Source organism: Manis pentadactyla, chromosome 3, assembly GCF_030020395.1.
Source record: "Manis pentadactyla isolate mManPen7 chromosome 3, mManPen7.hap1, whole genome shotgun sequence".
Classification (NCBI taxonomy): Eukaryota; Metazoa; Chordata; class Mammalia; order Pholidota; family Manidae; genus Manis; species Manis pentadactyla.
Window position 1 is genome coordinate 114,535,078 of NC_080021.1, and position 25,991 is coordinate 114,561,068.

Below are 25,991 nucleotides of genomic sequence, written 5' to 3' on the forward strand. Positions count from 1 at the left end.
AATGTCTCCAAATATTGCAAAATCACTCCCTCACTGTTTCAACCCCAGCCAGCCTCCCACTCCTGCTTGAAAATCACTGTTCTAAAGAGAAGTCCCCCAGTCCTGGCACCAAGCCCTACCCAGGCACAAAGAGCTTCCTATTAGCTTTTTAATACCTTTCTACTAAATATAGGCAGATGAACCAGAATTAATAGACATTTGACAAAAGCCTCCAACAGGATAAACATGAAGAAGACAAATAGAAAAAAAGTCCGAGAGTAAATAAGGATTGTGATCGAAACAGAATAGAATTTAAAATAAAACAAAAACCATTCAACTGGGTATCCAGCAACCAGAAGAATTGCTTGATGGTAGTGGAGAACCATCCTGCATCAGACCACCCGGGTTCAAGGCCAGCTCCACCACTTAACCGGTTGTATAAGCATAATCAAAGCAGTACCTTGTTCTCCTAGTCTTTACAAGGGGATAAATATTAATACATATTTCTTAGAATTGCTGGAAGAACTCAGCAAGATATTAAGAACTTTGAAAAGCACAAGGCACATAATAAGAAATCAATAAATGAGGGGTATTTGTTTGGTTTTAATTTTTTTAGAAAGATTCTATAGTGTATCCATGGAATAAGACTAGTATGCTGTGAAAAAGGAACAGACACAACCATCCCCAACATTATTGGGATTAAAAATTTGACAGCAAAGTCTTTAAAAGTTAAAAAGAAATATGGAAGGTAAAAGTTTAGGATACATTTGAAAACGCAAACACAAAAGAAAAAATAATAGACTACCAGCCCAGAAAGACCAACATGCCCCTAAAACAACTTCCAGAAAAGATGGAGGAGGCAATCATGCAAGAAGTAAGCGCTGAAGAGCACAAGCCCCTAGACTGAAAAGGCCCCCTGGATCCAACCACTTCAAGATGGGGGTGTGGGCTGGACAGGGAACCCCAGACTAGTGCTACTGTGAAATTTCTGCCCCAACCCACTTACCAGGTTATTCCTTCTCTTTAATTGAAACATGGTTGATACACATTATCATATTGGTTTCAAGCATACAAAAGTGACTCCACAATTAGATAAATTATAAAATGATTACCACCCCAAGTGCAGCTCTTACTTAGTTAATTTTTACACAATCTTCAGATCTCATTTAACCAGCTGAGAAGTCTCTTTTTAACAAAACATAACCAGAAAGTGAGCCAACACTCCCCACCACCCCCATCATATACTCTTAAGTACCAAAAACCTGTGTCTTGGTTATAATTTTACACTTATTTAAGTGATTATTTGGATATTGATTTCAAGACCACCGTGCACGTTTTTTGCCACTCTATCTCCATCACCTAACACAAGGTACAATAAAGCATTTAAGTACTTTTTATATGAATGAGCTATATAATAAAGTCACCAATTCCTTGGAAATATCGTACATTATTAATCATAAATACTTCTACCATAAAGTTCTATGGCTCTTTATACGACATAAGGAAATTTCACGAGTTTTTCATACTGCTTCGGCCAGAATTTTTAAATCTATCAGGGACATGACCGACAAGTTCTGTGACCTAAGTCTCAGATTTCCTAAAGGAACCAGCACCATCTAGTGGAAGGATAGAAGATTGAAAAGTAGCTGGAGGCACTCATGTAAATTTCTAGGCACATAATAGTGACCCATCAAATATTTATTCAAATTCGAAACCAAGATACATATCAACTCTGTCAAGTAATGGAAATCAAATATTTATAATATACCAAGTTAAATAAGTGAAATTTATAAATAAAATTTATTTTTAAAGTTGGCATTCAACACCATTTCATTTAGCTTTTAACTGAACTAAACCTGGAAATGAAAATAAGAAAAAAGCAATTATATCTGCTATACTCCCAAAGAGCAAAAGGAGATGAAGTTACATTTGAAACTCTAACTGCATATGAAAGACATAGTTTGATATATTAAAGGCCACTTTGTGTGTGTGTGTGTGTGCCCATGTATGTGGGTTATGTGTTTTCATATTAAAAGCTCTTGCTTGTTCAGCCAAAATAACTTCATGAAATTTAGTAAGAAAATGAGGGATTGTGAGAATAATGTAGATATAAGTTGTGCTCCATTTTATCAGTGATGAAAGAGAACATGAAATGAGAGAAGGTATGATCCAGAATGGCACTCTCCGTGCTACTGTATCACAACAACGAATCACATAAAATAGTGACGCCTCACAACACACATCACCCTTTCTCATGCCTTGCCTCAGTAGTTAGAGGGAAGAGCACATCTACCAAGACAGAAATTATAAAAGTTACAAAGTTTGAACAAGAACATAAATATTAATTTTTACTAGAGGATCAAATAGCAACCACTTTAAAATAACTGACTTCATGGAATGTTAACAATCGCCTATTTTTTTTAGCATAGTGTGAGGAACGGAACTGAAATGTAACAGTGAAGGTACTTGCTAGGATTAAGTAGGTTAAACTGGTAATGAACAACCCCCAGATCTTAGTGGCTTTAAACAACAAAGGTTTCTTTTCTCCGTCACACTCTGTGGCCTCCCGCACGTCCTCTGGGAACTCTGCTCCTCATTTACACAAGCCTGGACCAAGGAGGAGGGAGCTTCTTCCACCTGGAACCAATGGGAGCAGCCAGCAATAGGAGGTGGGCTGGTGGAGAGACGAGGCAGAGAGATGAGGAAAATGATGTGTTGGCTCTTAAAGGCTCTACCCTGCAGTGACACACTTTACATCCACTAACATTTTATTGACTAAAGTCATGCATGTGGCCTTAACTCATGTCAAGGGGCATAACGTGACTTCCCATAAGCCCGTGAATGGTACTGCCACATATGGTAGGATAGCAGGAGGCGGGATGGGTTTATGGATGGATAGATGAGATAGAACAAAATATAAAATGTTTTGATTCAGAGTGAATCATTTGAAGTTAGTTTTATTTTATATTCACTTTAAGGTTTTTTAATAATGTATTAAATTGGCATCAATGTCTTAGTTCACAGAATTACAATACTCAAATGTTTTTGAACTTTTAGAAGGAATTTAAAAATGTTAAAAATTTTAAGAATATTTTATATGAAATAAGGATTATTTATTTGACCTAATTCAATTCTTTCTTCTTACAGTACATTATTTTCAAATCATGACCACCAAGAACATCCCCAATTCCTACTATCTTCACTGACATATAGAAATATTAACAGTAACTTTCATTTTAAAAGAGTTGGTTAAAAAAATTTTTTTGTCATCTATAATAAAGACCATGCAGCTCATGCAACAACTTGAGTTAACTGAAAGTAATTAAGAAACAAACTAGATTATCAATTATTTATGAATAACCACAGTATTTCAATAAGCAAATCCAATGGGATGTGAGCATCTATTACTATGCCCACAGCAATCACTCAATATTTGTGAAATAAATGGAAAATGAACTGGCAAGACAGAGCCTGGACAGGAAGGTTCTCTGTTCTTTAATACCAATTTCCCTTGAACACCTACTGCACTTCTAGGCATTGTGGAATATACAGGAATAAATTACAGATCCTGCCCCAAAAGAACTCTACTTAAGCAACAACTATACCCATCATTAGCCTAAGTGCCAAAAATTCATTATAGATGTTTACAACCAAATGGGAATATTGAAACAGTGGAAACACTCCCAGAAGACCCCCTACAGTCAACATATAAAACTAAACCAAACCTCAGACTTGGCTGGAGGCCACATCTACTGTATTCTGACCCTAAAACATGTTCTCCTAAGACCCACTGAGCTAAGGATTTTGTATTGATAGTGGGTCTATTAAGATGCTTCTGTCTTCTGTACTTAAGACAAAGATAATCTGTGTATATGCATGCTTTAACAACAAATTATCAGAGTCGACTGAACACACACCCAAAGACATTTACAATGCACGTAACAAAGATCCAGGATGGAATATATAAAATAACTCCTACAAATCAACTAGAAAAGGACAAATAACCAAAGAGAAAAAAGAAGGCAAAGGACATAAAATAAGGCATAAAAAGGAAACTGGAACAGTCCATAACCATACACTCAACCTATAATATTCAAATAAATACAAAACTGAAGCAAGGAGAAAGCATTTCAAACTGATCCTGTTGACAAAAATCAGACTAACAATTTCAAGTGCTGATATGAATGTGGAACAGCTGGAACCCTCATTCTGTTGGTGGGAATGTGATAGGGTATGATCTTAGAAGTGCAATTTGGCAATACCTGAAAAAGTGTGAGATGCACATTTTTATGGCCCAGCAATGCCACTCTTGGGTGTAATACCCAGGGAAGTGGGAGCATATGTGTACAAGGGGAATCCATACAAAAACTATTTACTGCTTTGTTTCTAATAGTGTAGAGATAAAGATGGTTTCCAGAAAAAAAAATCTTGTACCTTCGGGACACCCTCCAAAGTAAATATCCATCAAGAGGAGAATAAATAATGTGACCTAGTCATATAATGCAATATAGCAATGAAAAAGGAATGAATCAGGGCTATGTGTATCACCATAAAATATATGTCACAATATACAACAAATGTTAAGCAGAAAAATAAGGTTCAGAAAGATGAATAAGATTCTAATTATAAAAAGCTTTAAAACATACAAAATAATATCTCTTGTTTTTTAGGAATACAAACTCAAGATGGAAGTGACCTCTGGCAGGCGAGGGAAGGGAATGTGGGCAAGAAGGACATTCAGGCTTCATTCACCTGAATCTGTAATACTTTCATTCTTAGCTCTGTGGTGAATATATGGGTGTTCAAAATATGATGCCTTTTTAATGCCCAAAATATTCTATAATAGTTTTAAAGTGAAGGAAACGCTAGAAAGTACACTTAGTCAACTCAAGAACTTTTTCAAGAATTTCAGATCTGTATTAATTTCATTGTAATTTTACAGAGTAACAGCAAGGAAATAAAAAGGCAAGAACAAAAGTTTATTATGGCAAGAAAATATAATCTTGAAAAAATAGCAACATGGCCAAAGAGATATGTAAAAGAACAGTGCAAACCCTGAGACAGCACCCTCAACACAGCAAACAGAAAGAAAGAAATTTAGGAGGAGGATGATAATGATTTACTATATACCAGATGTATGTTTTACATTAATTTTACTCATTACTCCTCATAACAAGCATTCAAGGTAGGTACCACTATTATCTCCATTTTATGCATAGGGAAAGGAAGCACTGTGAAGTCAAGTAATAAGATACTGTTATTATCTTATTGTTGGTGGAATATTCTTGGCACAACCAGAATCTGAGTCCAAGCAGTGTGGCTCCCGGGTCCCAGCTCTGAGCTACTACTGTGGATGTGAGTTTGCAAGAAACTAGAGCATGGGTACCTGGACATACAGCATACTCCTCAATATAGTCAACTGCCTATGATTAAAGTACCACAAGAGAGGTGACTAGACAAACACAATGAGAATGAAATGATCACAAGAATGAGAGGAAAATGAAAAGAATGAATAAACGAAAAGAGGCAGCCAAAGGTCCCAACTTGATTTTGATGAAGAATGAAAGTTGTCCTAGAGGTTACAAGATTCCTCCCTCTAGAAATTACCTTTATCTCCTTTAGCCACATGTTGGACTTACCCTTTCATTCATTAACTGATTATTAGCGAAGTGCCTAACATACCAAACTAAATTTCAGGGAACTTTACTCAGTCCCTACCCTCAAGTCAAACAGTACACCAAAAGTTTACTTGTAATACTAACTTTTTTAGATCTGGGGACACATACTCTAAATACTGTTTAAGATGGTGGCTGGATCTCCAAGCCAGCCCCCAAAAGCATGTTTAAATCTATTATATGAAATTCCACCTCAACTGTGAGTTCTCTTTAAACAGAATCTGTGCTCCTGTGCACCTTTTTGCACAACCAAGTGAAGTGTAGGCCTAGCCTCTGCCACATCACATTCTATGACATGCTGGAGGAATAGGCCAGCCCTTCTTCTATCGGGGTCCATAATTATCTGTCATAAGTGTACTCTGAGAACCAATTCAGAATGCCAGAGCCATCCTCAAGGCCCAACACCTTCCTGGCAACAGGACATGAACTACCACCTGGCATTAAAGCAAGGCCTCCAAAAACGGCATGGTCCAGAGACTGGGGGATAGAGGGTGACGACCAGGATATCAGAGCTGCACATACACAAGTCATTGATGCCAATCACTCCCCAACGGGGTATGTACCTGAAATAATTTGGCAAAACCTAATGAAGTGGGGAGACGACCATCTCTGTGGCCCAGCATCCACTATGTTAGGTATAATATCTAGAAAGTTTGGTTATTTCCCTACTGGAATTCCATTTTATGCAAGTGGAGAGTAACGGGAATCACCTCCACAAGAGAAGCGAGAAGGCCCCTGACTTCCTGACTCTACCCACTCAGTACTCCTCTACTCAGATGTTTCTAGGTAGGAAACTGTCCACATTCACTTTTGTAAATAGATTCTGTGTTATCAAATTATGAATAAATGTAGTTTCAGATGACTGTTCTGAAGTTAAGCATATTTGAGTAACTACCTAAATCCCACAATAACTTACAAAAGCCACTGTTAGGTTTCATTAAGCACAGACCTTGGCAGGAGGACACAGCCCCACCATGTACTCACAAACCTGGCCCCCAGTCACTCATTTCCAGTCACAAGCAAATCTCTAAAAAGGGCTACATATGGCCTCTGTTTTGAGAGTATGAATTACAAAGGCAACAATTTACTCAGGGTCTCAGGAATTCCTATCTTCGGCAGACTTTACATGTTTCTGTGCCTGAAAAAAATGTAAACTATAACATAAGAAATTAATTGTGCAGCCAGCTCTGTTGGAGGAGCCAGACAAAATTATTACCTTTGATTGGCCAAGGAGAATTACTGGCTGCTGATACCCAATTCTCCACTCTGTCAGACCAGGTGGCCATGGATCATTTGCAAGGTCTGGCTGTCTTTTCCTTTTCTTCCCACCCAAGGCAAATGGCATTGTAGACAAGTAACATAACCTCCCCAACGGGTTTACTCTCTGAACTGAACACCATCACTCCCCTTCCAAAACAGCACAATTTGTTTTTAAAGAGCCCTGTACCAGCAAGCGTCTTAAACAATAATCTTTCAGTCTTGGATATGATTTACTACTATGTAAATATCACCTCCCCACCCCCCATGATGCTTTTCATTGCTTCAGGATGAAAAGAGGAGAGGAACCAAAAGTGACTACACAGAAAACTCTCATAAAGCTACTGTTCAATACAATTCTTTTTAATAGCTTGACTGTACCAATTATCCTGGAAATAAACACTGTCCAAGCAAATCTCATGGTGCTAATTATTAAGAAAATTGGAATTATTGAAAGATTAGGATCAAGCATTACCTTTGAACTAAATTTTCATTTTCTGAAATTTCTAGGTTGGAAATAGAATATTTTTAACATATTTTCTCATTCAAAGGTTGCTTTCTGAACATTTGCTCAAGACTTATTTTTAGACTCAAGACTTAGATTTTCACTTTTAAAGTTCTACCTAAATTCATGAGCATCAAGAACTTTAAAAATACATATTAATGTGGAGATTTAAAATATACCCCTGCTAAGTTATACTTCATACCTTGCTTCCACTAGTCAACTAATCTGCCTGCAACATCATATGTTTCATTAAAAACACAATTTCAGGATACCTTTAAGAAGAGAAAATGAGCATGTCCAATTACAAATATAATTTAGTAAAGAGTTGATATCCAAAATACGTAAAGAACTCTGAAAAATCAGTAATAAAATGACAACCAAATTAAAAAGTGGGCAAAGAGAGACTTCTGGTTTCAGTTCAAACATGTAAAGAGAATGGGAATTACAGCACAAAGTACCTTCCTGAAATCAGGAGAGATGGGAACACAGAGCATCATGGCCAAGATCAGTTTAGCAGGAACAGAAGCTGCTAGAACCAGAAAGTTGTAGCAACACTCAGATGGTGATTTTGATTAGACCAAATGAAGACTAGTTTGAGAGTGAAAAACTCCTGAGGCCCTGTCTTCGAGGTAACCCCTACACTTTCCTCCAGGAGCCCCACCAAGTTCTCATGGTGAAGACAGGGGGAAAATTCCCTAGTGTTTCAAACAGGAAAAGGGGGAAGTAACCATTTTGAAATAAATAGCCCAAGAGCTTTCTCCATAACAAAGGCCTGCCCTCTAAGGGTGGTTACTTTACCAGAGCCTTATTTGACCTGAGGAAAGGGCAAGGAGATAACCCCATCTTTCTGTAGCCTTACTGCTTCAACTAAGGGGAAAAAGGAAAAACCAACAACAAAAAGAGAGGTTAATAGTTCTGCAGGTCATCAGAGCCCAGGGACTCAAGTCTGCTTAATAACTGACATTTAATCATAAGATTATAGAACATTTCCGGTCCCCCAAAACTGACGACTATCAACAGGGCTCCAGTAAAACAGAATTAAACAGAGAGCTACAAGATGTAAATTTTAAGAGAGTTCTTAAGGAAACCCAAAGGAAAGGGGGTAGGGGAGGGAAAAACATTAAGGAAGCTGAAGCCTCTGCAAACATTAAACAGCCCAGTTCCTAGCCAGAATAACATAATTCCACTAAAAGCCTAATTACTTCAGTTCCTATTATCAAATACATCACGTCCATCTTTCAACAAAAAAATTACAAGGCAAGAAAAACAGTCTCAGATATGACACAGTTTGGAACTATAAAATGGGGAATTTAAAATAAGTTGATATGCTGAAGACTAATGGAAAAAGTGGACAACATGCAAGAACAGATGGATAATGTAAGCAAAGAGATAGAAACTCTAAGGCAGAATCAAAGTGAAATACTAGAAATCAAGAACACCGTAACAGAAATGAAGAATGTCTTTGGTATGCTCATCAGTAATTCAGACATGGCCAAAGAAAGAATCAACAAGATTGAAAATGTATTAATGGTAAGTGCTCCAAACCGAAATGTAAAAAGACAAAGAAATTTAAAAAGGAACAGAATATCCAAGACTGCAGATGACTACAAAAGGTATAACATACACATAATGAGAACCCCAGAAGGAGAACAAAGAGAAAGGAGAAGAAATATTAAAACTATCAATGGCTAAGAATTCTCCAAAATTAATGACAAAACAACAAATGACAGGTCCAAGAAGCTCAGAGAACAACAAATGGAATGAATGCCAAAAAATTTTATACTTAGGCACATCATATTCAAACTGAAAAAACCAAAGATAAAGATCTTGAAAGAAGCACAAAGGAAATAAAAACCTTAATTACAGAGTACAAGGGTAAGAATTACATTAAACACCTCATCAAAAACCATGCAAAAAGAGAGTGGGGTGAAATATTTAGATGCTGAAAGAAAAACCACAACCCTAGAATTCTATACCCAGTGAAATTTGCTTCAAAACCAAAAGAGAAATAAAAACAAAACAAAAAACATAATTACTGCCAGTATACCTTCCTTGTAACAAGTGTTAAAGGAAGCTTTTGAGAGAGAAGGAAAATGAGATACAAGCCAGGTGCTCAGAAATACATAAATAAAAGAGTTTCAGAGAAGGATTAAATAAAGGTAAAACAAAATCCTTTATTTTTCTTAGTTTTAATTGATCTGATAACTGTGTGTTCAAAGTAGTAACAGCAGCAATGTGTTGGTTGATTATAGCATATGGGTAAGTGAAATGAATGAAAGCAATGTTACAAAGTATGGGAAAACAGGATTTGAGAATATTCTCTTTTAAGATGTCCACCCTACCTGTAAAATGGTATAGTGTTATTTGAAAGTGAACCTAGAGTAGTTGTAAATGTATCTGAAAAACTCTAGAGAGAGCACTAAAAAAAACTTTTTTGAAAAGTACAGTTGATATGCTAAGAAAGAATGGAATCATATAAAATGTTCAACTAAAAGTTGATAAAAATATAAAGAACAAGTACAGTGAGTAGAAGAAATCAGTTGCAAACATGAAAATAGTAACCCAACTATATCAATGATCACTTTATATGTAGTCTATATATACCAACAGACTAAGAGTAGATCAAAAGAAAGATCTACCTGTTGAGTTTTGTACAAGAAACCCACTTGAAATATAAAGACAGAGGTAGTTTAAAGGTAAAGGAATGAAGAAAGATAAACCATACTAACATTAACCAAAAGAAAGGAGTACCTATATCAATTTCAGACAAAGCAGATGACAGAATAATGAAAATTGCAGGGATAAAAAAACCTGCATTACATAAAGCAAAAAGGATGTTTTCTCTGAGAAAACACAATAATCTTTAATGTGTATGCATCTAATAAGACAGTGGCAAAATACATGAGGCAAACTGGTAAAATTGCAATAGAAATGGATGAATTCACTATTATACTTGGAAACTTTCAAACCCTATCAGTAATTAACACATGCAACAGGCAGAACACCAAACAGCACCATCAGCTAATGGATCTAATACTTCATCTAACATTAGCAGTATATACATTCTTCTCAAGCTCACATAGAACAAGAGAGACCACATCCTGGGCCACAAAACACACTTTAACAAATCTATAATGTAAATCATGCAACATGTGCCCTCAGACCACATAGAGTTAAAACTAGAAATCTGTAACAGAAAGACACAGCTGGAAAATCTCCATATATTTAGACATGCAACAATTCTAAACAACACATGAGTCAAAGAAGCATCAAGAGAAATTCCTTAAATGTTTTCACCTAAACAATAAAACAACTTGTCAAAATTTATGGGATGCTGCAAAAGTAGGAAAAAAGTTAGAGGGAAAGTATAGCATTGACGGCATATGTTAAAAAAAAGGGAGAGATCTAAATTTCCACTTTAGGAAACTAAAGAAAGAAAAGAAATAATGAAATATGAGCAGAAATCCATGGAATTTGAAAGAGGAGAACAAGAAAAAAAACACTATAAGCTGGTTGTTTGAAAAGATTAATAAAGTTGATAAACCTGAGGTCAAGCTAGCCAAGAAAAAAATGAGAGAAAACATAAATTACTAATATCAGAAATGAAAGGAGTGATCACTATAGACCCCATGGACATTAAAAAGATATAAAGATTATGAACAATCCTATTCTCTCAAGTTTGATAACTTACATGATACGCACCAGTTTCTTGAAAGAGACAAGTGATAAGAACTTTCACACAAGGAAAAATAGGCTACCTAAAAACTTAGCAAATCAAATCCAACTATGCATAATATGAATTACATACCAAATCATATGGGAGTTTTTCCAGGAATGCAAAGGCTGATTCAATATTCAGATATTAATGTAATCCATCACATCAACAGATTAAAGAACGAAATCATTATGATCATATCAATACATAAATGCATCAACGGAAGATACCAAAGAGCCCAGAATAGACGATTTTTGGCAAAAAAGCAAAAGGCAATTCAATGGAGAAAGAAAGGATGGTCTTTTTAACAATTGATGTTGGAACAACTAACTGGTTATTCACATGTAAAAATTTGTATCTATACACTGAGCTTACATCTTTCACAAAATTAATTTAAGGTGGATCACAGAACTAAATGTAAATACAAAACTAAAAACTTCTGGAAGGTAACAGAGGAGAAAACCTAGGTGACCTTGGGTACGACAATGAGTTTTTAGATACAATTCAAAAAACATAATCTATGAAAGAAAATTAGTTGGACTTTTTCAAAATTAAAAACATCTGTTCTGTGAAAGGCCACTAAGTAAATGAAAAGACAAGCCATGGAGAAAATATTTTCAAAACATATCTGATAAAAGACTCATATCCAAAAAAGAAAAAGAACTGTTAAACTGAGTAAGGGGAAAAACTTACAGTCAGGCTAGCCAAGAAGGGGTTGGAAGTGAACCTAGAGTAGTTGTAAATGTATCTGAAAAACTCTAGAGCAAGCACTAAAAAAAACTTTTTTGAAAAGTATAGTTGATATGCTCCAAAATATCCTCCAAATTATCAATGGACAAAAGATCTGAATAGACACTTCAACAAAGAAAATATGCAGATGAAAAATATGCATATGAAAAGATGCTTAAAATAACATCTTAAGAGAATAACAAATTAAAACAGTAATGAGATACCATCACACACATAGTAGAATGGCTGAAATCCAAAAATGGACCATATCAAAAGCTGACAATGATACAGAGCAATAGGAACTCTCAAATCATTGTGTGTGGGAATGCAAAATCACATGGGCACTCTGAAAGACAGTTTGCCAGTTTCTTAGAAAGCTAAACAGTCTTGCCATTTGATCCAGGAATCATGCTGCTAGGTATTTACCCAAATGGGTTGAAAACTTATGTCACACAACATACTGCACACAAATGTTTATAGAAGCTTTATTTATAACTGCCCAAGACTAGAAGCAACCAAGATTTGCTTCAATAGGTCAATGGAGAAACAAACTGTGGTAATCTATATAATGGAATATTACACAGTTCTACAAAGAAATGAGCTATCAAGCCATAAGAAGACTTGATGGAACCTTAGATGTACATTACTATGTGAAAGAAGCTAGGGTGAAAGGTTACATACTGCATGATTCCAACTAGGTTGACAGTCTGGAAAAGGCAAAACTATAGAGACAGTAAAGGATCAATGGTTGCCAAGGTCAGTGTAGTGGTGAAATACAAGGGATTTGCAGGATGGTGAAACTATTCTGTATGATACTCTAATGGCTACTCAAAGTATGCATTTGTCAAAACCCTACAGAACTGTGAATACAAAGGGTGAACCCTAATGTAAACTATGGGCTTTAGTTAATAATGTCAATGTTGGTTCATTAACTGGAATAAACAAACCACACTAATGCAAGAGGTTAAAAATAAGGGAAACTGTGGGAGGAGGTGACTATTTGGAAGCTATCTGTACCATCTGCTCAATGTTTCCATAAATCTAAAACTGTCCCGTAACATAAAGTATCCAATGGGAAAGAAATGGGCAAAGACTATAAGTAGACATTTCTACAAAGAAGATACCCAAATAGCCAATAAACACATGAAAAGATGCTTAATATCATTAGTCATCAGGGAAATGCAAATCACAATTACAATGAGCTATCACATTACACCCACAGGGAGGTTAGAATAAAAAAGTCAGATAAAAAAGTGTTGACAAGGATGTACAGACAAGGATGTACAGAAATCAGAACCCACATATACAGCTGGTGGGAACATAAAACGATGTTGCCACTGTGGAAAACAGTCTGTCAGTTCAAAATGTTTAAACATAGACTACCATTTGACTCAGCAATTCCACCACTATGTGTATACGCAGGAGAACTGAAAACATGTCCACAAGAAAACTTGTATATGAATGATCCCAGCAGCATTATTTATAATAATCAGCAGATAGAAACAACCCAAATATCCATCAGTGGGTGAAATGATAAAAACAATGTGTTACATAGCCATGTAATAGAATACTATTTGGCCACAAAGAGGAATTAAGTCCTTATTCATTTATGACACAGATGAAACCTTGAAAACATTAAGCTAAGTGACAGAAGCCAGTCACAAAAAAACCATTCCATTTATACAAAATGTCCAGAATGGGAAAACATATAGGATTGAAAGTACATGAGTTATCACTTAGGACTGTAGGAAGAGGCAGAAGGAGACAGGGATTGGAGGATGATAGCTGCAAGACACAAGGTTCTTCTGAGATGATGAAATATTCCAAAATGGACTGTAGTGATGGTTGCACAACCCTGTAAATGAGTAGATTATATCTCAATAAATCTGTTGCCAAAAAATGTCACCATCTAAACCCCAGTGACTCCCAAATAGAATAGATTTCACAAATGAAAATACAAATATTGTATGGTTCATACTTACACTAAAAAAGTATTCATTGTTCATCTTAACTTCCAATTAAACTGGATATCCTGTATTTTATATGGCAACCCTGCTCCCAAATCTACTATTTCCAATTAGAACAGAATTATCCTCAGTTCAAGATCCACATATCCAACTATGTAATATGTATTTGGTTATCCCTAACTGGGCAATAGTACCCATTATCCTCCAAATTATCAAGTGAACATAAACAAAACTAAAATCACCTTTCTCTGAGGAGATATTCAAAATATGTCAGAATTGGTACCTTTGGCCTTGTACAGGTCTCCTGGAGCCCCCACCAACCCCTAGTGGTTGGGTCAGGGGGTGGGGGTGCCATCTAACCTCTGAGGTCAGCAGTTATTTCACGAACAATGGAGAGGACTTCCGGCATGTTCACAAACACTACACATAACAGTGAGGACAGGCTGAGCAGCACGAAGAATATCCCTTACTTTTTAAAACTAAAATCAGCCGACCTCTCTCAACACTTTGCCACCACCATCTTTGACCTGGAAAACTCATGTCCCATCCAATCTCCATAGTATACTAATTTACTTCTAAAATAAAAACCTACTATCTTCACTCCCCTGCTTTAAACCTTTCAATGCAACAGCTCCCACTATGTTAGCACTAAACTTGACCTACCATATAACTGCCCATCCCTTCATCTAGAACACCTCCACAAGCAAGGGACTGGCAAGCTCTATTGGAAATTTTAGCCCTAGTGGCCTAGGCAACATCTAGCAAATTATAGTTGTAACTCAATAAAGACAGTATGAATAGAGCTTTCAATCATCAAAATTTAAAAGTAAGTAACTAAATGTTATAAGGGTCTAGTTGAGTATTATCATTACTCCTTTGAGACGGCAATTCCACAAATACAGTAATTCAATCATATCAAGAAAACTGTCTTGAAAATAATCAATTTGTGTTTTGTTGAAATAATTTAAAATCCTAAAAAGGATAAAATTCAAATTACTACCTTTTTTTCCTCCTTCCCTCACACATACATGCAACTATTTAAATGGCACTAAAAATTTGACATTCTGATCCTAGAAAACCAACACTATTGTGAAATAAGAACAAAAATTCCTCAGGGAAACAGACCAACCATACTTAAAATAAATATAACATCTAAGCAAGCCTTTAATACTGTATCTTGTTCTAAAGTGAACTTAAACCAGAACCCAAAACTATGCACAACATGTCTAAATAAAATAACATCTTAAGGTAAGAAATCTCAGTAGGAAAAAAACACAAGGGTAAAAGATAAATTTAGAAATAGGTTGGGATACAAAATATATGCTTCATGGTTCTGTATATTTGCAAAAGAAGGGTCTGAAATGTGGTTCTGCTTACTGGCAGTCCAGCACACCCACTGGATGGTGGGAAGACTGACATCCTTGTCTTTCCACACCTTATATATGATGTGATATTTCCATTCTTAAGATATTTCCAGGTTTTCTCTCAGTAACATCTTTCTTCTGATATTTCCAAATCTCATAATCACAGTTTTTATTATTCCACTTTTCCATTTAGAGAATTTTCTTTTTAAAAACTACCGACAGCAAACACCCTATAGGTGTGTATTTCCACCCCAAGGATAAGCTCGCAGCCTCTTGTACTCCTGCCGGAGGGCTGCTCTGTGTCTGGAAGGGACACTGTTACTGCCACAGATTGCGACGCCACAAACACCTCTTTTCAGGTGTATCTGACATTAGACCAGAAAGTTCTATGTAGTTGAAATTATGTAGTGATTAACAACTACTTTCTTTTTTACATTAAAAGAAGATGACAACTATGAAAAGTTTGTGCTAGAATAAAGTCAAGCTTTGCATTCACCCAGCTCTAAATCACATACCAACAGCTTTGGCTGCAGACAAGAGCCTAACATCAAAGCACATTTTTATTCACTCTAAAACGGATCTCTTCAAACAAATGTCTTTTGCTCTACCAAGACTTATGTACAAAAGCTGGAGTCGTCCATCCTCCACACTTATATACAGGTAAGTGGAACAGAGCTAAGCAGAGCATTGCAGCTGTTTAAACTACGAACCCATGAGCCTGCCTCCTGGAGCCATTTTGGGCTTCATGTACTTGAAAACTAGTAGAACGGGTTGGGTTGAAGGACACACTTAAGGTCTGCAGGTGGTACAAGTTGGGAGGGGAAACTATTAAGAAACTAAGCATATACTAAACGAAGCATGTACTACAAGGACATAATAAAACTGATTTTAAAAACACATTTTATAGTGATTACTGAACATCACCGGGATGGTATACAAGTTACTGTGTTATTTAAATACTAGCAAAATCAACGTATTTGCGACACCATTTTTATAAAACCAGTTATCACTAACAGTATGCTTCCTATAACCACTTATTCTTGACATATGCTTTGAAAAACAACCTATACTTAAAACTCAGCACCTAGTGTAATGAAGAGTATTTTACCATATTAGTTATACCCTTTTATTAGAAATATCTAGCTCTGTCATTACTTTTTTGGTCCTTCCCAAGCTAGGATTAAATATTTTTCTTAATACTTAATAATGCCTACTTATACTTGCCTAACCTATGTAAATATCAAGAACTAAGATCTTCATAATTTTATTTCAATTCATAAACTCCACCTTGACAACAAATACTGTAATTTCCATTGTATAGGCAAGGAAACTGAGATAGTAGTCACATTAACACATAAACACACATATATGCATCAATTTTTGAGGGCATGCCGATTCAATGATTAAGGTATGATAATGCCATCTGAAATACATTTTATTCCTTCTATCTAAAGATGAAGTCAATCTAAATAAAACAATTACCATCAAACTTGCCATACATTCAACACAGGAATATTTTCACAATGGCCTTAGTGACTCAGAAACTTCATCAACTATAATCCCAAGACTATTTCTAACACATCCCAACAGACCAACTAAACTACCTAAAATTGCACAGGAAATAAAGAAAGATACCATGGAAATTACATAAAAGCAAAAAAAGTAAACAAACAAAGCACTTTATTTTTAAATGTATTGCTAGGAAAATGCTACATAGCAACCTTCTCGTTTTTTTGTTTATTTAGTTATCATTGATATAATCTCTTAAGAATATTTCACAAGAAAAACAATGTGGATAATACGTTCATGCTTATTATCAAGGCCACCCCTCATACCCCATTGCAGTCACTGTCCATCAGTATAGTAAGATGCCACAGAGTCCCTATTTGTCTTTTCTGAGCTACACTGTCTTTCCCGTGACCACACACACACCATATGCACCAATCATGATACCCAAGAGTCCCCTTCTCCCTCCCTCCCCACCAGCCCTCCCCCAGCCTTCCCCTTTGGTAACCGCTATTCCCTTCTTAGAGTCTGTGAGTCTGCTGCTGTTTTGTTCCTTCAGTTTTGCTTCATTCTTATACTCCAAAAATGAGGGAAATCATTTGGCATTTGTCTTTCTCCACCTGGCTTATTTTACTGAGCATAATATCCTCCAGCTCCATCCATGTTGTTGCAAATGGTAGGATTTGTTTCTTTCTTATGGCTGAATAGGATTCCATTCTGTATATGCACCACTTCTTTATCCATTCATCAACTGATGCACACTTCAGTTGCTTCCATATCTGCTATTGTAAATAGTGTGCAATAAACAGAAGGGTGCATATGTCTTTTTGAATCTGAGAAGTTATTTTCTTTGGGTAAATTCCTAGGAGTGGAATTCCCAGGTCAAACATTATTTCTACTTTTACTTTTTTGAGAAACATCCATATTGCTTTCCACAATGGCTGAATTACTTTACATTCCCACCACCACTGTAGAAGGATTCCTCTTCCTCTGCGTCCTTGCCAGCACTCATTGTTCCTAGTCTTTTCAATGTTGGCCATCATAACTGGTGTGAGATGATATCTCATTGTGGTTTTAATTTCCATTTCCCGGATAATTAGCAATGTGGAGCATCTTCTCACGTGTCTGTTGGCGATCTGAATTTCTTCCTATTTTTTAATCAGGTTATTTGCTTTTTGTGTGTTGAGGCATGTGAATTCTTTGTATATTTTGGACGTTAACCACTTGTTGCATATGTCATATACAAATATATTCTCCCATATGGATATGCAGAATGCCTTTTTGTTCACCTGATGGTGTCTTTTGCTGTACAGAAGCTTTTTAGCTTGATATAGTAACATCTGTTCATTTTTTATTTTGCTTCCTTTGCTCGAAGAGATGCACTCAGGAAAAAGGTGCTCATGTTTATATTCAAGAGATTTTTGCCTATGCTTTCTTCTAAGAGTTCTATGGTTTTAAGACTTACATTCAGGTCTATGATCCATTTCCAGTTTACTTCTGAGTATGGGGACAGACAATAATTCAGATTCATTCTCTTGCATGTAGCTGTCTAGCTTTACAAACACCAGTTCTTGAAGAGGCTGTAATTTCCCGATTGTATATACATGGCTCCTTTATCGTAAATTAATTGATCATACATGCCTGGGTTTATATCTGGGCCCTCTAGTCTGCTCTATTGGTGGACGGGTCTGCTCTTGTGCCAGTACCAAATTGTCTTGATTACTGTGGCTTTGCAGTAGAACTTGAAGTCGGGAGCATAATCCCTCCTGCTTTACTCTTCCTTCTCAGGATTCCTCTGGCTATTTGAGGTCTTTTGTGGTTCCATATGAATTTTAGAACTATTTGTTCCACTTCATTGAAGAATGCTGTTGGTATTTGATAAGGACTGTATTGAATCTGTAAATTGCTTTAGCAGGATGGCTATACTGAAAATATTAATTCTTCATATCCATGAGCACAGGATGTGTTTCCATTTATTGGTATCTTCTTTAATTTCTCTCATGAGTGTCTTGTACTTTTCAGGCTATAGATCTTTCACCTTCTTGGTTAGGTTTATTCCTAGGTAGTTTATTCTTTTTGAAGCAATTGTGAATGGAATGACTTTTCTGATTTCTCTTTCTGCTAGTTCATCGTTAATATATAGGAATACAACAGATTTCTGTGTATTAATTTTATATTCTGCAACTTTGTTGAATTCAAATATTAGACCTAGTACTTTTGGAGAGGATTCTGTAGGGTTTTTTATGTACAATATCAGGTCATCTGCAAATGCTGACAGTTTAACTTCTTCCTTGCCAATCTGGATGCCTTTTATTTCTTTGTGTTGTCTAAATGTCATGGCTAGGACCTCCAGTACTATGTTGAATAAAAGTGGGGAGAGTGGACATCTGTGTCTTGTACCTGATGTTAAAGGAAGAACTTTCAGCTTCTCGCTGTTCAGTTTGATGTTGGCTGTGGGTTTCTCATATATGGACTTTGTTATGTTGAGGTACTTGCCCTCTATACCCATTTTGCTGAGAGTTTTTATCAAAAATGGATGTTGAATTTTGTTGAATGCTTTTCAGCACCTAAGGAGATGATCATGAGGTTTTTGCCCTTCTTTTTACTGATGTGTTGGATGATGTTGATAGATTTTCGTATGTTGCACCATCCTTGCATCCTTGGAATAAATCCTACTTGATAATGATGGATGATCTTTTTGATGTATTTTTGAATTCGGTTTGCTAATATTTTGTTGAGTATTTTTGCGTCTACGTTCATCAGGGATATTGGTCTGCAATTTTCTTTTTTTGTGGTGTCTTTGCCTGGTTTTGGTATTAGAGTGATGCTGGCCTCAGAGAATGAGTTTGGAAGTATTCCATCCTTTTCTATTTTTTGGAAATCCTTAAGGAGGATGGGTATTAGATCTTCATCAAATGTTTGATAAAATTCAGCAGTGAAACCATCTGGTCCAGGAGTTCTATTTTTAGGTAGTTTTTTGCATACCAATTCAATTTCATTGCTGGTAATTGGTCTATTCAGATTTATTTCCTTCCTGGGTCAGCCTTGGTAAGTTGTATTTTCCTAGAAAGTGGTCCATTCTAGGTTATCCAGTTTGTTAGCATATAATTTTTCATAGTATTCTCAAATAATTCTTTGTATTTCTGTGGTGTCCAGAGTGATTTTTCCTTTCTCATTTCCAATTCTGTTTATGTCCATAGACTTTCTTTTTTCTTGATTAGTCTGACTAGGGGTTTATCTATTTTATTTTCTTAGAGAACCAGCTCCTGATCTCACTGATTCTTTCTTTTCTTTTATTCTCCTTGATTTGAATTATTTCTGCCCTAATTTTTATCATGTCCCTCCTTCTACTGACTTTGGGCTTCATTTGTTTTCTTTTAAAAATTTCGTTAATTGTGAGTTTAGACTGTTCATATGGGATTGTTCTTCTTTCCTGAGGTAAGCCTGTATTGCAATATACTTTCCTCTTAGCAGGGCCTTTCCTGCGTCCCACAGATTTTGCAGTGTTGAATTATTGTTGTCATTTGTCTCCATATTTTGCTTGATCTCTGTTTTTATTTGGTCATTGATCCATTGATTATTTAGGAGACTGTTATTAAGCCTCCGTGTGTTTGTGGGCTTTTTCATTTTGTTTGTGTAATTTATTTCTGGTTTCATACCTTTGTGGTCTGAGAAGCTGGTTGGTACAATATCAATCTTTTTAAATTAACTGAGGCTCTTTTTGTGGCCTAGTATATGATCTGTTCTTGAATATGTTCCATGTGCACTTGAGAAGAATGTGTATCATGTTGCTCTTGGGTGGAGTGTTCTATAGATGTCCATTAGATCCATCTGTTCTAGTGTGTTGTTCAGTGACTGTCTCCTTACTTTTTTCTGTCTGGTTGATCTGTCCTTTGGAGTGAGTGGTGTGTAGAAGTTTCTCAAAATGAAGGCATTGCATTCGATTTCTCCGTTTAATTCTGTTAGTATTTGTTTCACGTATGTAGGTGATCCTGTGTTGGATACATAGATATTTATAGTAGTTATATCCTCTTGTTGGACTGACCTCTTTATCATTATATAATGTCCTTTTTTGTCTCTTCTTACTTTCTTTGCTTTGAAATCTGTTTTGTCTGATACAAGTACTGTAACTCCTGCTTTTTTCTCCCTATTAGTTCCATGAAATATCTTTTCCCATCCCTTTACTTTCAGTCTGTGTATGTCTTTGGGTTTGCAGTGAGTCTCTTCTAGGCAGCACATAGATGGGTCTTGTTTTTTTATCCACTCAGTAACTCTATGTCTTTTGATTGATGCATTCAGACCATTTCCATTTAGGGTGATTATCGATAGGTATGTACTTGTTGCCATTGCAGGCTTTAGATTCCTGGTTACCAATGGTGCAAGGGTAATTCTTTACTAAGAGTCTAATTTAACTCTCTTAGTATGCTATTACAAACACAACCTAAAGGTTCTCTTTTTTGTCCTCCTTTTTCTTCCTCCTCCATTCTTTATATATTAGGTATCATATTCTGTACTCTTTGTCTATCCTTTGATTGACTTTGGGATAGTTGATTTGATTTTGCATTGCTTAGTAATTAAGTGTTCTACTTTCTTTACTGTGGTTTTATTTCCTCTGGTGACAGTTATTTAGCCTTAGGAACACTTCCACCTACAGCAGTCCCTCCAAAATACACTGTGGAGGTAGTTTGTGGTAGGTGAATTCTCTCAGCTTTTGCTTATCTGAAAATTGTTTAATCCCTCCTTCAAATTTAAATGATAAATTTATCATTGCCGGGTAGAGTATTCTTGGTTCGAGGCCCTTCTGCTTCATGGCATTAAATACATCATGCCACTTCCTTCTGGCCTGTAAGGTTTCTGCTGAGAAATCTGCTGATAGCCTAATGGGTTTTCCTTTGTATGTGATCTTTTTTCTCTCTGGCTGCTTTTAATACTCAGTTCTTATCCTTATTCTTTGTCATTTCAATTATTATATGTCTTGGTGTTGTCTTCCTTGGGTCTCTTGTGTTGGGAAATCTTTGCACCTCCATTACCTGAAAGACTACCTCCTTCCGCAGATTGGGGAAATTTTCAGCAATTACCTCCTCAAAGATACTTTCTGTCCCCTTTTTCTCTCTTCTTCTTCTCGTACCCCTATAATGCTAATTGTTCCATTTGTATTGGTCACACAGTTCTCTCAATATTCTTTCATCCTGAAAAATCCTTTATTCTCTCTGTGCCTCAGCTTCTTTGTATTCCCCTTCTCTAATTTCTATTCCATTTACTGTCTCTTCTACTACATCGAACCTACTTTTCAATCCCTCCCTTGTATGTTTCATTTCAGATGTGGAATTTCTTAATGATTGAATCCCCATCCTAAATTCGTCCCTGAGTTATTGAATTTTTTTATGTACCTCCATGAGCATGTTTATGATTTTTATTTTGAACTGTCTTACAGGAAGACTGGTGAGTTCAGTTTCACTTGGGCCTTCTTCTGGTGCTTGTAAGATTTTGGATTGCAGAGGGTTCCTTTGACGATTCATACTTGTATGTGCCACTCTCTAATACCCAGAAGCTCTAGTCTCTGGAGCTGCTCAGCCCCTGGAGTGATATTAGGGGTCACAGGGGAACAACACTGGTGCCTAGGTGGAGGAAAGAGCTGCTTCAAGTTTCCTGACTGCAGTGCTTGTCACCACTGTCAAAAGAAGCGGGTCAAGCACACATGTGTAAGCCTCTGTGCTTTGCACTTGCAGCTGCTGTAGGCAGTACCTTCCTTTGGCTGGCCTGATGCCAGGGTAGCTACTGCAGGTTTGCAAGCCAGTAGGCCAAGAGGAAAGCGCAGCAGGGAGGGTATCACAGTGGGGGACCTTACAGCTGAATCAACGAGGCAGATGGAGTGCCTGGAACTCCTGAAAGTTCCCAACCAGCTGGGCAGAGTGCACCCAGACAACCTAGTCCATGTATCCATTTCCTGAGGAGCAAGCTTCTTGCAATCCCCACCCCTTCAGCAGCCCTCTCGATGCTGGGAACCCTCTCAGACTGCCCACCTTTCCTTTGTCCCAGAGCAGCTGGATATGGATCACTGTCCTCCACAAATGTCTGGAATCTCAGTCTCCCCAAGTATTCTGCCTGTCTTAGCTTTCCAACCCCACTAATCTCCAGAGCACCATGAAATGTAGGTTTGTGCTCCCATAGTAGATCTCCAGGGCTGGGTGTTCAATAGTCCTGGGCTTCCACCCCCTTGCTCAGTTTCTCTTCCTCCCACCGGTGAGCTGTGGTTGGGGAAGTGCCTGGGTCCTGCCAGATCAAGGCTTTGGTACATTACCCTGTTCTCTGAGGTCTGCTCTGTTCTCCAGGTGCATGCGGTCTGGTGCAGCCTTCTTTCCTGTTGCAACGTTAGGATTAGTTGTATTAACTATATTTTCAAATTATATGTGTTTTTGGGAGGAGTTATCTGTCTCACCTCTCACCCCGCCATCTTTAATCACCAACATTTTCACTTTTTGAGAATTGCCACTGCTCAGGTATGCAAATTTCAGAAAATCTGACCAGAACAAAATGTAATAAGAATTATCCTGTTCTGTGAAGCCATTGCACCTCAAAAGTTGCTTATTATCAAATAATATACATCAATGAGAAAATCTATTACCATGACTGACAATTGAATCAAATTTAGCTGAATTAAGTGTATGTCCAGATACTGCTGAGGCACCCTAGCCTTCTCTGTCCCGCAGACTCAAGTAAGGCTCTAAATTTCTTTCAGCTTGACTTAAAATGACAGAAAATGCAATTCATATTTCCAGAAGCAAGAGTGTCATATTTTCAGTTTCTTGAGCTAATTTTATTACTTTAAGAGTTCTGAGCCCTCCCAGCATTGCTGTGTGGCAAGATGTGATTTCTGGTGGTTGATCATTTTCATGGCATGAAGCTTTACTAAAACTGCCTCCAAAACTGTTTTTATTCATATTTAGCTTCAGTGTATTTATACACAAAATACCATTTCAGTGGCATTTTGCCAAGAAAAGAAACAGCATGCTAGAATTTCAGTTGACTTTGTTAAAGGAAATTATTTTAAATTAATGTGGCTACTGAATGGCTGCCAATCCTTAACATCAGAAAATATATTCCTCCTAATTTCTTCTATGAACATTTATTTAAGTTAAATTCCAGCTATGAATGTTGACTATAAGGAGTCTAAACCTTCCTGCTACTATTTCATATTCTTTTTCTAAACAAGCGCAATCACATCTTTGCTGCATTAGTATGCATGACAAGATCACCACATTAAGAGACATCATCTATGTATTTTTGGTAGAATCTTTAACAATTTCCATGCCCATCAGTGAAATGGAACAAGGCTATTTTTTTTTTCAGACAGCAACAATCTGATCTCTGGTTGACTAGATGGCACTCAAAATATTTTTCCATATGTTTTTTGGCAAGGGGTATCTGACATCAGCATGGTTTACCTTTACCAGTGAATGCAGGCTTTTTTCACCAAACATATCCCAGAGGAAGGTCAGGTCTTCCTGGCTATCCACATGTGCCTGCAGCTGGGCTGGCAGAGCAGCCAACAGCTCATACAGACCTAAAAAATGAAAATAAAACACAAAGTGTAATCTTAGGGTGATCTCACTAATTTTGCTGAAGATGTGTGGAAATGACGGATGGAACATGTCATTTTTACTGGATTTATATTCTGGGCCATCAAGCAAAAGACTTCTCCATAGAAGCAAAGAAAGCATTTTGATTTTTAAATTCCAGACAAGTATGTATTACCAGGCTAGATTTTACACCTCGTAGTTGTCAGCATTCTACAAGTTATCCAGTTTACATAACCAAAGACAGAAAACATGTACAAGCTTTCAAGAAAAGAAGAAAACACATACCTTCCTTTCCTTAATTGTTATTACATTCCCCCAGTGTCAGCCAAAGAGTAACATGAGTCATGAATAGGAAAAACTTCCTTAGAAGAGCAGAAAATTGATAGAGTGGTCCATTAAAAAGGTTTCATGGTTTCCAAATAGCTCCTCATAATATAAAGTTTCAAAAACATCTGCATTATCTAATGTCCAAAATCAAGTTCTAAAAAGCAAGGCAGAACCAACCATACTCAGTGCTGCATGACTTGTCACCCATCATGGTAAGAACAACCATGACAAACTATATAGGTCTTAGTTTAAATTGACTCTAATTTGGGGGTGTGATATACTGGCAAAGAGTCAAGGAAACAGATGCAGGTCACTCAGGGCACCCCTGTCCAGAAGCTTCCTAGGAGCAGAGAGTGGCGCAGGGTTCCACAGTAGCACACCACAAGAACCGTCCGACTTGTGGAGGGGCTGTCAGACTCCTGTCCAAGAAATGCTGCAACAGTGCTTGCCCGGGACTCTTTGGGGAGGTGACCTGGCAGAAGTCAGTATAAACTCATAGCACATGTTTCATTTTCCAGCGGGATTACATGAGGTAAAAAGGACAAAATTCCTTTCATTTCTGTCTGCTGTCTACAAAAACACTCAAGACCTCCTGGGACCTACAACACACGGGACTGCTATTTCTGGTCAGAAAAGTGCTGCTGCTCATTATTATGACAGCCTTACAAGATATTTAACTAGCAAAGGATCGTAGGGTAAACTATAGACTGATCAGTATACCTATGATCTTCCTAAAGCATTATGATATTCAAAAAATCAGTGATAATTCACAACCAATGCATTAGGTTCCATTTTGGAAGTTAGATATATAACTTGAGAGATTCAATTGAATTTTAAAATTCTTGGGGCTGTATTTGGCCAAAAGGATCTAAAATACACACACACACACACACACAAAAAAAAAAAAATCTTCTCCCATTCTTAAGTATTATTGGTGGTTTTATATATATATATTCCCTTAAACACCTGGCATTCTGCCTAAACTAGCTTTGATTTATATTACATTTGTAAAAATATTTTTAGAGTATTTCAACCTAACTTACTGTATAATAATATAGGTCTCACTTTATACACATATACATACACACACACACTTAATGTGGTCACAACTACCAAGATCAGCAGTTAAGGTCAGAAGTTCAAAATATGCAATTATGTAAAAAGAAGATAGAATTTCACTATTATTGATTTCAGGAGTAAAAACAATTACCTATTCCTTGGTAATACAAGTAGTTTAATTAACAATACTAATTCAACTGTGATATAATTTATGACATACAGTTGCTGGGGGCATTCAATGAATTAATATATTAGAACAGACCCTGGCACATTGTAAGGACTCAGTTTGTGTCATATATCACTCAGTGAGTTACAGCCATTGTTATTA

General features: G+C 36.7%; 1 protein-coding gene across 5 annotated transcripts in view; it reads right to left on the bottom strand.

Moving 5' to 3' along the window:
* MPP7 (MAGUK p55 scaffold protein 7) overlaps positions 1-25,991 on the bottom strand; it is a 253,490-nt gene that overhangs the window by 111,118 nt on the left and 116,381 nt on the right. For 4 of the 5 annotated variants that reach the window (XM_057498336.1, XM_057498337.1, XM_057498333.1 and 1 more), the window contains one exon: positions 24,143-24,261. In XM_057498336.1, the coding sequence (XP_057354319.1) occupies positions 24,143-24,261 (119 nt within the window). The remainder of the gene's footprint in view (positions 1-24,142; positions 24,262-25,991) is intronic. The other variant, XM_057498334.1, reaches the window with a different exon arrangement.